General features: G+C 29.7%; 1 protein-coding gene across 1 annotated transcript in view; it reads left to right on the top strand.

Annotated features, from left to right (window-relative positions):
• Nucleotides 1-13,575, top strand: part of LOC130449458 (uncharacterized) — a 115,451-nt gene that overhangs the window by 65,364 nt on the left and 36,512 nt on the right. Inside the window, exon 3 of the mRNA XM_056787278.1 lies at nucleotides 4,751-4,959. Coding sequence (XP_056643256.1) covers nucleotides 4,751-4,959 — 209 coding nt within the window. The remainder of the gene's footprint in view (nucleotides 1-4,750; nucleotides 4,960-13,575) is intronic.

Here is a 13,575-nt window from a genome sequence, read left to right as displayed (position 1 = left end):
AGAAGATTATAGCTTTTGAATATATTATTTTCATAATCGCTTTTTTAAACACGATAATATAAACTCGTGATTTGAATCGATTTTACTGCAGCATTTTGTTGCGGAAAATTGTAATTATTTCAAAAATATTAGAAATAATTGCATGTGGAAGAAATAAATTTACAGAAACTGATAAAAGTTTTCTTTTGGAGTTTATTAGATGAGGGATATTATATATACTTGATATACATTATTAAAAAAATTGATGATTTCCATTCCGAGTCCGTTCAGGCGTTCTACACAACCGATTTGCTTATTTTTTTTTTAATGAAAGGTATTGATGCACAGATCAGCCATCAACCATCGGATTTAATCTAATTTTCACCATTTTCAAGTTATACTCAAATGCTATTTCCCCCTGTACATTACTTATGGGAGTTTTTCACATACACACATTCTATCCTCAATATCTCAGGTTCTATTCAAAATAGAGACTTCGTTTTGATTTAAAGACACTCGCTGAAATATCTTCTTTCTTTTGAGTTTTTGAACACTTAAATCGGTTGAGTTGGAGAGGAGCTAGGCGCGAAAATTCAATGTATAGTTATGGATTTTTGTACATTTTTGGCAATTTTTCTACATTCAAAGATCTATATCTCAGGTTCTGATATAGCTTCAGAATTTGTTTTGATTTAAGAACACTTGCTGAAACACCTTCTTTCTTTTGAGTTTTTGAACACTTAAATCGGTTGAGTTGGAGAGGAGCTAGGCGCGGACATTCAATGTGAAGTTATGGATTTTTGTAGATTTTTGGCAATTTTTCTACATTCAAAGATCTATATTTCAGGTTCTAATATAGCTTCAGAATTTGTTTTGATTTAAGAACACTTGCTGAAATATCCTCTCTCTTTTGAATTTTTGAACACTTAAATCGGATGAGTTGGAGAGGAGCTAGGCGCGGAAATTCAATGTATAGTTATGGATTTTTGTACATTTTTGGCAATTTTTCTACATTCAAAGATCTATATCTCAGGTTCTAATATAGCTTCAGAGTTTGTTTTCATTTAAGAACACTTGCTGAAATACCTTCTTTCTTTTGAGTTTTTGAACACTTGAATCGGTTGAGTTGGAGAGGAGCTAGGCGCGGACATTCAATGTGAAGTTATGGATTTTTGTAGATTTTTGGCAATTTTTCTACATTCAAAGATCTATATTTCAGGTTCTAATATAGCTTCAGAATTTGTTTTGATTTAAGAACACTTGCTGAAACACCTTCTTTCTTTTGAGTTTTTGAACACTTAAATCGGTTGAGTTGGAGAGGAGCTAGGCGCGGACATTCAATGTGAAGTTATGGATTTTTGTAGATTTTTGGCAATTTTTCTACATTCAAAGATCTATATTTCAGGTTCTAATATAGCTTCAGAATTTGTTTTGATTTAAGAACACTTGCTGAAACACCTTCTTTCTTTTGAGTTTTTGAACACTTAAATCGGTTGAGTTGGAGAGGAGCTAGGCGCGGACATTCAATGTGAAGTTATGGATTTTTGTAGATTTTTGGCAATTTTTCTACATTCAAAGATCTATATTTCAGGTTCTAATATAGCTTCAGAATTTGTTTTGATTTAAGAACACTTGCTGAAACACCTTCTTTCTTTTGAGTTTTTGAACACTTAAATCGGTTGAGTTGGAGAGGAACTAGGCGCAGAGATTCAATGTGGAGTTATGGATTTTTGTAGATTTTTGGCAATTTTTCTACATTCAAAGATCTATATCTCAGGTTCTAATATAGCTACAGAGTTCGTTTTGATTTCAGATCACTCTCTGGAACACCTTCTTTCTTTTGAGTTTTTGAACACTTAAATCGGATGAGTTGGAGAGGAGCTAGGCGCGGAAATTCAATGTATAGTTATGGATTTTTGTACATTTTTGGCAATTTTTCTACATTCAAAGATCTATATTTCAGGTTCTAATATAGCTTCAGAATTTGTTTTGATTTAAGAACACTTACTGAAACACCTTCTTTCGTTTGAGTTTTTGAACACTTAAATCGGTTGAGTTGGAGAGGAGCTAGGCGCGGACATTCAATGTGAAGTTATGGATTTTTGTAGATTTTTGGCAATTTTTCTACATTCAAAGATCTATATTTCAGGTTCTAATATAGCTTCAGAATTTGTTTTCATTTAAGAACACTCGCTGAAATATCCTCTCTCTTTTGAGTTTTTGAACACTTAAATCGGTTGAGTTGGAGAGGAACTAGGCGCGGACATTCAATGTGAAGTTATGGATTTTTGTAGATTTTTGGCAATTTTTCTACATTCAAAGATCTATATCTCAGGTTCTAATATAGCTTCAGAGTTTGTTTTCATTTAAGAACACTTGCTGAAACACCTTCTTTCTTTTGAGTTTTTGAACACTTGAATCGGTTGAGTTGGAGAGGAGCTAGGCGCGGACATTCAATGTGAAGTTATGGATTTTTGTAGATTTTTGGCAATTTTTCTACATTCAAAGATCTATATTTCAGGTTCTAATATAGCTTCAGAATTTGTTTTCATTTAAGAACACTCGCTGAAATATCCTCTCTCTTTTGAGATTTTGAACACTTAAATCGGTTGAGTTGGAGAGGAACTAGGCGCAGAGATTCAATGTGGAGTTATGGATTTTTGTAGATTTTTGGCAATTTTTCTACATTCAAAGATCTATATCTCAGGTTCTAATATAGCTACAGAGTTCGTTTTGATTTCAGATCACTCTCTGGAACACCTTCTTTCTTTTGAGTTTTTGAACACTTAAATCGGATGAGTTGGAGAGGAGCTAGGCGCGGAAATTCAATGTATAGTTATGGATTTTTGTAGATTTTTGGCAATTTTTCTACATTCAAAGATCTATATCTCAGGTTCTAATATAGCTACAGAGTTCGTTTTGATTTCAGATCACTCGCTGGAACACCTTCTTTCTTTTGAGTTTTTGAACACTTAAATCGGTTGAGTTGGAGAGGAACTAGGCGCGGAGATTCAATGTGGAGTTATGGATTTTTGTAGATTTTTGGCAATTTTTCTACATTCAAAGATCTATATCTCAGGTTCTGATATAGCTACAGAGTTCTTTCTTTTCTATTATAATGATTTCTGATAGTTATTTAATGGATTCGATGCGAGCGAAGCCGCGGGTAAAAGATAGTACATTATGATTTAGCAGATGTTTGTTCTGGAATGAAATTGTTCTGAAATGGAAATATTGGTCAATCGATAAGTTAAGGAGAGTAATGATGATTAAAGTTTATCTATCCTAAGTTATGTTTTCATTCATAATATGGTTAATAGACAATTAAAACAAAAGATAATTGCTATTTTAGTCTTGGGTCCAACTCAAACAAATTGCCATACTCAGATAATTTTTATTTTAATGAGTCGGTCTTCAAATTGATAAAAATAATCTTGTAATTGTAAAAATTAGTTTCTCGAATGATAATTTGACAATTAGATAACTTTGTACTAGTGAAAAATTGATATTAGAATGTTCAATGCATTTATTGAATAAATGTAAGAGCCTCTAAACGAATCGAAATCGATTGAAATATATTTTCCATACACTAATTTTCAGTATTGAGAATTAGCCGGGAAGCTCCATTAATAATGACAGTAATTAACAAAAAAGCTGAAATTTGAGACGTTTCCCATTATCAGCTGACATTTTTACGTCGCCAAAAGTAATTTTAGAACAATTAGAAATTGACAAATTTCTAAAACAGTGTATGGTAATGGAGTTGTTTTATCGATTTTTGTTTCACATTTTACAAGTAGAAATAATATCAAGTAGTTTTTTTCCTCTGAATTTTATATATAAACTTTAAAATCTCAATCGAAAAACTATACGTTTTATATAAAGTTCGAGCATTCAGATACGTTAAAGTTTCTCTTACATACGACTTAAGCTGCTAACTTACTAAGAAACTCCAATTCCTTGAAATCAGATACATGTTTTTCAGTTTGATTTATTTACATTGAAATTTCGCTATAATTCAGAGGCGGCGATTTGGGAGAAAATCGATTTGATTAACGATAAATTCTTCTGAAACAAAGTGTTCAAATAGTGATTTTCCCGGTCTCTAAATTATTCCATTTGATAAATTTTCTCGTTTAACTCGGTGCAAAGAACCTCATGTTATATGTTGCTTACGTGAAAATTTTTAAACTATCTTCCATCTAAGGAAGTTGATGTCTATCATCAAATTTTCGCTTTATTTTCATTTGGAGACGCAGGTGTTTACTGCGATTGACAAGTGGAAAATTAAACACGTCGTCTATCCGATTCGACGCGCGATGTGTACTGACTTTTCTGTACCTATTTCCAAACAGATTTTCTTTTTTTTTTCTCCTATCAAGAAGTTTCATCTAACGACATTTTGATGAAGATTAAGTTTCATCTTATGACTTTTCAAAGTAGTATATGATGTCTGGTAGGGTAGTTAACTTTTTAAACGGTTTTTCAAGTTAGATTTTCGACATTGATAGATTATTTATTCGAGAGTTTTCCACTTGATATTTATTTCGGCGATCGATACTACAGTATATAAAATGAAACTGTCGATAGTAGATAGTATATCTAGTGGTAAAAGTAATAGATTTTCCAACGACAATGTAAATAATTGATCGGGGTCAAGAAGCTTGGAAAGTCGGAAACGTGTGGATATTTTACCCCGAAATCGGGATAAATTGTATCGAATCGTTTATTTAGCATGTCCATTCTTATTTCCAATTTTTTATTGTTGCAGGTTTTTTATGTAACATCGATCATCTAGAGCTACTAATGCCTCGTTATGCTATTAAAGGTGGAGACGTTATTTTACGATGTAACCATAGCGTACCCCCGGAGCAATTGTATAAAGTAGAATGGCGGAAATCAGATAACAAAATCTTCCAGTATATTAAGGGTAGAAAACCACCTTTTCGATATTTTAGTATACCCGGGGCAGAATTAGCGGTAAGTAGAGAACCTCTCTGTAAATTGGTACACTTGAGCGAATAATTTACTTTTGAATAGTTATTCTTGGTAGGTGGTATTATGAAAATTATCTGTCCTTTATTATAACGTAGTATATTGTGGATTTCCTAGCACAATAACCATTAATTATCTTTCAGAAGGGATTATGACATTTTGTGGAAATTCTATTAACATTGAAACATACTTAAAATGTACGGGAAAGATACAGAGGTAATTCAATAACTAAATTGGTATAAGAAACATATTTAAACAAAAAAACTTATAAGTAAAAGCTAAAACAGTTATATTAGGTAATATTTCTCTATATTGGAATTTCATATTTTACCTTATAGCAGAAATATGTATTATAGAAAAAAATACAACTTCAAATTGAACGTTTCTATCTATTTTTTTAAATATTGCGTAATATATCATAGAACCATTTATATTCCATACACGTTTCGATTACCATCGCCAAGAAAAAAATCAGTTAAGAGTGGAAAAAAAACGCTGGATGGATTTTTTGCGGTTCTCAACTTGAATTTAGACCACTGAATGGACTTCCTCTATAAAAAAAGGTTTTTTTATCTCGGGACAGTTATTTATTCGAAGTATAGAGCTACTGTTTCTGTTAAAATATATTCGCTAACTTTTTTGAGTAAACTTTTGTAGTACGACGTTGTGAATTTTCATTCAGTCGAATCTCGTACAAGATTCCTAATTCAAGTTAATAATTTTTTGATAAAATTAATTGCAGAAATCTAATTAGAAAATAAAATGGGAGTACAAACCTATTTAGTGGTTCTTTGTCTGCAATATTAACGGACAAGGAGGAAGACGTTTCTCACTTTAATAAACATAGTTGAGATAACTATGTCGGGACGCCTTGACGCCTTGACGCGCTTGCTTGAAGTGGATGCCTCGAGGCACGTTTAAAATGAACATAGAAATCGTTTGGACACTGACCCAAGTTTAATTAAAAATCAACTCAAATGGATAAAATAGATGTAGATGTTTCCTTGATTTGAACATAAAGTTTGTTGTACTAAATGTCATATATAAAGCTCAACATTAAGATTAATACTAATAACTTAAAAAACTTTGAAGATATGTTTGAATTTATGTATAAAAAACTGTTCGAAGCTTGACAGGATTAGCATTGATGTTAATATTGATATTAGAAACTGATTAATTTGATGTTATGTTTGATTGGACATCAGATTCAGTGAAAAAGGACTTTTAACATGTTCCACAGAAAATTTGTGTGAATTGAGTGCTATCTGAGGCGCACTATCAAAAGTTTTAACGATGTTCCTTTCAAAATCGACCGTTGTTACATTATTAAATCGAGTTTTTATTAAAAAAAAAAAAAACTGTAATGAAAAAAATTTTTGAAGATATGTTTGAATTTATGTATAAAAAACTGTTCGAAGCTTGACAGGATTAGCATTGATGTTAATATTGATATCAGAAACTGATTAATTTGATGTTATTTTTGATTGGACATCAGATTCAGTGAAAAAGGACTTTTAACATGTTCCACAGAAAATTTGTGTGAATTGAGTGCTATCAGAGGCGCACTATCAAAAGTTTTAACGATGTTCCTTTCAAAATCGACCGTTGTTACATTATTAAATCGAGTTTTTATTAAAAAAAAAAAACTGTAATGAAAAAAATTTTTGAAGATATGTTTGAATTTATGTATAAAAAACTGTTCGAAGCTTGACAGGATTAGCATTGATGTTAATATTGATATCAGAAACTGATTAATTTGATGTTATGTTTGATTGGACATCAGATTCAGTGAAAAAGGACTTTTAACATGTTCCACAGAAAATTTGTGTGAATTGAGTGCTATCTGAGGCGCACTATCAAAAGTTTTAACGATGTTCCTTTCAAAATCGACCGTTGTTACATTATTAAATCGAGTTTTTATTAAAAAAAAAAAAAAACTGTAATGAAAAAAATTTTTGAAGATATGTTTGAATTTATGTATAAAAAACTGTTCGAAGCTTGACAGGATTAGCATTGATGTTAATATTGATATCAGAAACTGATTAATTTGATGTTATCTTTGATTGGACATCAGATTCAGTGAAAAAGGACTTTTAACATGTTCCACAGAAAATTTGTGTGAATTGAGTGCTATCAGAGGCGCACTATCAAAAGTTTTAACGATGTTCCTTTCAAAATCGACCGTTGTTACATTATTAAATCGAGTTTTTATTAAAAAAAAACTGTAATGGAAACAAATTTTGGAGATATGTTTGAATTTATGTATAAAAAACTGTTTGAAGCTTGACAGGATTAACATTGAGGTTAATATTAATATCAGAAACTGATTAATTTGATGTTATTTTTGATTGGACATCAGATTCAGTGAAAAAGGACTTTTAACATGTTCCACAGAAAATTTGTGTGAATTGAGTGCTATCAGAGGCGCACTATCAAAAGTTTTAACGATGTTCCTTTCAAAATCGACCGTTGTTACATTATTAAATCGAGTTTTTATTAAAAAAAAACTGTAATGGAAACAAATTTTGGAGATATGTTTGAATTTATGTATGAAAAACTGTTCGAAGCTTGACAGGATTAGCATTGATGTTAATATCAATATCAGAAACTGATTAGTTTGATGTTATCTTTGATTGGACATCAGATTCGGGGAAAAAGGACTTTTAACAAGTTCCACAGAAAATTTGTGTGAATTGAGTGCTATCAAAGGCGAACTATTGAAAGTTTTAACGATATTTCTTTCAAAATCGACCGTTGTTACATTATTAAATCGAGTTTTTATTAAAAAAAAAACTGTAATGAAAAAAATTTTTGAAGATATGTTTGAATTTATGTATAAAAAACTGTTCGAAGCTTGACAGGATTAACATTGAGGTTAATATTAATATCAGAAACTGATTAATTTGATGTTATCTTTGATTGGACATCAGATTCAGTGAAAAAGGACTTTTAACATGTTCCACAGAAAATTTGTGTGAATTGAGTGCTATCTGAGGCGCACTATCAAAAGTTTTAACGATGTTTCTTTCAAAATCGACCGTTGATACATTATTAAATCGAGTTTTTATTAAAAAAAAAACTGTAATGAAAAAAATTTTTGAAGATATGTTTGAATTTATGTATAAAAAACTGTTCGAAGCTTGACAGGATTAACATTGAGGTTAATATTAATATCAGAAACTGATTAATTTGATGTTATCTTTGATTGGACATCAGATTCAGTGAAAAAGGACTTTTAACATGTTCCACAGAAAATTTGTGTGAATTGAGTGCTATCTGAGGCGCACTATCAAAAGTTTTAACGATGTTCCTTTCAAAATCGACCGTTGATACATTATTAAATCGAGTTTTTATTAAAAAAAAAAAAAACTGTAATGAAAAAAATTTTTGAAGATATGTTTGAATTTATGTATAAAAAACTGTTCGAAGCTTGACAGGATTAGCATTGATGTTAATATTGATATCAGAAACTGATTAATTTGATGTTATCTTTGATTGGACATCAGATTCAGTGAAAAAGGACTTTTAACATGTTCCACAGAAAATTTGTGTGAATTGAGTGCTATCAGAGGCGCACTATCAAAAGTTTTAACGATGTTCCTTTCAAAATCGACCGTTGTTACATTATTAAATCGAGTTTTTATTAAAAAAAAACTGTAATGGAAACAAATTTTGGAGATATGTTTGAATTTATGTATGAAAAACTGTTCGAAGCTTGACAGGATTAGCATTGATGTTAATATCAATATCAGAAACTGATTAGTTTGATGTTATCTTTGATTGGACATCAGATTCGGGGAAAAAGGGCTTTTAACAAGTTCCACAGAAAATTTGTGTGAATTGAGTGCTATCAAAGGCCAACTATTGAAAGTTTTAACGATATTTCTTTCAAAATCGACCGTTGTTACATTATTAAATCGAGTTTTTATTAAAAAAAAAACTGTAATGAAAAAAATTTTTGAAGATATGTTTGAATTTATGTATAAAAAACTGTTCGAAGCTTGACAGGATTAACATTGAGGTTAATATTAATATCAGAAACTGATTAATTTGATGTTATCTTTGATTGGACATCAGATTCAGTGAAAAAGGACTTTTAACATGTTCCACAGAAAATTTGTGTGAATTGAGTGCTATCTGAGGCGCACTATCAAAAGTTTTAACGATGTTCCTTTCAAAATCGACCGTTGTTACATTATTAAATCGAGTTTTTATTAAAAAAAAAAAAAACTGTAATGAAAAAAATTTTTGAAGATATGTTTGAATTTATGTATAAAAAACTGTTCGAAGCTTGACAGGATTAGCATTGATGTTAATATTGATATCAGAAACTGATTAATTTGATGTTATTTTTGATTGGACATCAGATTCAGTGAAAAAGGACTTTTAACATGTTCCACAGAAAATTTGTGTGAATTGAGTGCTATCTGAGGCGCACTATCAAAAGTTTTAACGATGTTCCTTTCAAAATCGACCGTTGTTACATTATTAAATCGAGTTTTTATTAAAAAAAAAAAAAACTGTAATGAAAAAAATTTTTGAAGATATGTTTGAATTTATGTATAAAAAACTGTTCGAAGCTTGACAGGATTAGCATTGATGTTAATATTGATATCAGAAACTGATTAATTTGATGTTATTTTTGATTGGACATCAGATTCAGTGAAAAAGGACTTTTAACATGTTCCACAGAAAATTTGTGTGAATTGAGTGCTATCAGAGGCGCACTATCAAAAGTTTTAACGATGTTCCTTTCAAAATCGACCGTTGTTACATTATTAAATCGAGTTTTTATTAAAAAAAAACTGTAATGGAAACAAATTTTGGAGATATGTTTGAATTTATGTATGAAAAACTGTTCGAAGCTTGACAGGATTAGCATTGATGTTAATATCAATATCAGAAACTGATTAGTTTGATGTTATCTTTGATTGGACATCAGATTCGGGGAAAAAGGACTTTTAACAAGTTCCACAGAAAATTTGTGTGAATTGAGTGCTATCAAAGGCGAACTATTGAAAGTTTTAACGATATTTCTTTCAAAATCGACCGTTGTTACATTATTAAATCGAGTTTTTATTAAAAAAAAAACTGTAATGAAAAAAATTTTTGAAGATATGTTTGAATTTATGTATAAAAAACTGTTCGAAGCTTGACAGGATTAACATTGAGGTTAATATTAATATCAGAAACTGATTAATTTGATGTTATCTTTGATTGGACATCAGATTCAGTGAAAAAGGACTTTTAACATGTTCCACAGAAAATTTGTGTGAATTGAGTGCTATCTGAGGCGCACTATCAAAAGTTTTAACGATGTTCCTTTCAAAATCGACCGTTGTTACATTGTTAAATCGAGTTTTTATTAAAAAAAAAAAACTGTAATGAAAAAAATTTTTGAAGATATGTTTGAATTTATGTATAAAAAACTGTTCGAAGCTTGACAGGATTAGCATTGATGTTAATATTGATATCAGAAACTGATTAATTTGATGTTATTTTTGATTGGACATCAGATTCAGTGAAAAAGGACTTTTAACATGTTCCACAAAAAATTTGTGTGAATTGAGTGCTATCTGAGGCGCACTATCAAAAGTTTTAACGATGTTCCTTTCAAAATCGACCGTTGATACATTATTAAATCGAGTTTTTATTAAAAAAAAAAAAAAACTGTAATGAAAAAAATTTTTGAAGATATGTTTGAATTTATGTATAAAAAACTGTTCGAAGCTTGACAGGATTAACATTGAGGTTAATATTAATATCAGAAACTGATTAATTTGATGTTATCTTTGATTGGACATCAGATTCAGTGAAAAAGGACTTTTAACATGTTCCACAGAAAATTTGTGTGAATTGAGTGCTATCTGAGGCGCACTATCAAAAGTTTTAACGATGTTCCTTTCAAAATCGACCGTTGTTACATTGTTAAATCGAGTTTTTATTAAAAAAAAAAAACTGTAATGAAAAAAATTTTTGAAGATATGTTTGAATTTATGTATAAAAAACTGTTCGAAGCTTGACAGGATTAGCATTGATGTTAATATTGATATCAGAAACTGATTAATTTGATGTTATTTTTGATTGGACATCAGATTCAGTGAAAAAGGACTTTTAACATGTTCCACAGAAAATTTGTGTGAATTGAGTGCTATCTGAGGCGCACTATCAAAAGTTTTAACGATGTTCCTTTCAAAATCGACCGTTGATACATTATTAAATCGAGTTTTTATTAAAAAAAAAAAAAAACTGTAATGAAAAAAATTTTTGAAGATATGTTTGAATTTATGTATAAAAAACTGTTCGAAGCTTGACAGGATTAACATTGAGGTTAATATTAATATCAGAAACTGATTAATTTGATGTTATCTTTGATTGGACATCAGATTCAGTGAAAAAGGACTTTTAACAAGTTCCACAGAAAATTTGTGTGAATTGAGTGCTATCAAAGGCGAACTATTGAAAGTTTTAACGATATTTCTTTCAAAATCGACCGTTGTTACATTATTAAATCGAGTTTTTATTAAAAAAAAAACTGTAATGAAAAAAATTTTTGAAGATATGTTTGAATTTATGTATAAAAAACTGTTCGAAGCTTGACAGGATTAACATTGAGGTTAATATTAATATCAGAAACTGATTAATTTGATGTTATCTTTGATTGGACATCAGATTCAGTGAAAAAGGACTTTTAACATGTTCCACAGAAAATTTGTGTGAATTGAGTGCTATCTGAGGCGCACTATCAAAAGTTTTAACGATGTTCCTTTCAAAATCGACCGTTGTTACATTATTAAATCGAGTTTTTATTAAAAAAAAAAAAACTGTAATGAAAAAAATTTTTGAAGATATGTTTGAATTTATGTATAAAAAACTGTTCGAAGCTTGACAGGATTAGCATTGATGTTAATATTGATATCAGAAACTGATTAATTTGATGTTATTTTTGATTGGACATCAGATTCAGTGAAAAAGGACTTTTAACATGTTCCACAGAAAATTTGTGTGAATTGAGTGCTATCTGAGGCGCACTATCAAAAGTTTTAACGATGTTCCTTTCAAAATCGACCGTTGTTACATTATTAAATCGAGTTTTTATTAAAAAAAAAAAAACTGTAATGAAAAAAATTTTTGAAGATATGTTTGAATTTATGTATAAAAAACTGTTCGAAGCTTGACAGGATTAGCATTGATGTTAATATTGATATCAGAAACTGATTAATTTGATGTTATCTTTGATTGGACATCAGATTCAGTGAAAAAGGACTTTTAACATGTTCCACAGAAAATTTGTGTGAATTGAGTGCTATCTGAGGCGCACTATCAAAAGTTTTAACGATGTTCCTTTCAAAATCGACCGTTGTTACATTATTAAATCGAGTTTTTATTAAAAAAAAAAAAACTGTAATGAAAAAAATTTTTGAAGATATGTTTGAATTTATGTATAAAAAACTGTTCGAAGCTTGACAGGATTAGCATTGATGTTAATATTGATATCAGAAACTGATTAATTTGATGTTATTTTTGATTGGACATCAGATTCAGTGAAAAAGGACTTTTAACATGTTCCACAGAAAATTTGTGTGAATTGAGTGCTATCTGAGGCGCACTATCAAAAGTTTTAACGATGTTCCTTTCAAAATCGACCGTTGTTACATTGTTAAATCGAGTTTTTATTAAAAAAAAAAAACTGTAATGAAAAAAATTTTTGAAGATATGTTTGAATTTATGTATAAAAAACTGTTCGAAGCTTGACAGGATTAGCATTGATGTTAATATTGATATTAGAAACTGATTAATTTGATGTTATGTTTGATTGGACATCAGATTCAGTGAAAAAGGACTTTTAACATGTTCCACAGAAAATTTGTGTGAATTGAGTGCTATCAGAGGCGCACTATCAAAAGTTTTAACGATGTTCCTTTCAAAATCGACCGTTGTTACATTGTTAAATCGAGTTTTTATTAAAAAAAAAAAAACTGTAATGAAACAAATTTTGGAGATATGTTTGAATTTATGTAAAAAAAACTGTTCGAAGCTTGACAGGATTAGCATTGATGTTAATATTGATATTAGAAACTGATTAATTTGATGTTATCTTTGATTGGACATCAGATTCAGTGAAAAAGGACTTTTAACATGTTCCACAGAAAATTTGTGTGAATTGAGTGCTATCAAAGGCGAACTATTGAAAGTTTTAACGATATTTCTTTTAAAATCGACCGTTGTTACATTATTAAATCGAGTTTTTGTAAGCAAAAAAATGTAACGAAAAACAACTTTTTGATGAATTCTTAAAAGGATGTTAGAGTTTCTAATAACCCATGAAACTTGACAACAATAAGAGCAAATTTTATCCATATCATATCAGAGTATTTTTCCATTGACATTTTCAAGTATTTTCCTTTTCCCATTGACCAATTTTATGAAAAAACTATAACCCTTAATTGATATAAATTTATTTATTTATAGAAATGAGCGATTTATGCTCGAGAAATAGTTTTTATTTTTTATTTTTTTTCCGACAATGACATAGTTCAGAAACCTAAATGACCCGTTTAATATTCTCTACACTATTCCTTGTCTCTGTACATACCAAAC

The sequence above is a fragment of the Diorhabda sublineata genome, chromosome 10 (genome assembly GCF_026230105.1).
Source record: "Diorhabda sublineata isolate icDioSubl1.1 chromosome 10, icDioSubl1.1, whole genome shotgun sequence".
Lineage (NCBI taxonomy): Eukaryota > Metazoa > Arthropoda > Insecta > Coleoptera > Chrysomelidae > Diorhabda > Diorhabda sublineata.
The sequence above is the reverse complement of the archived record's forward strand: the minus strand, read 5'-3'. Positions and strand labels throughout refer to the sequence as shown.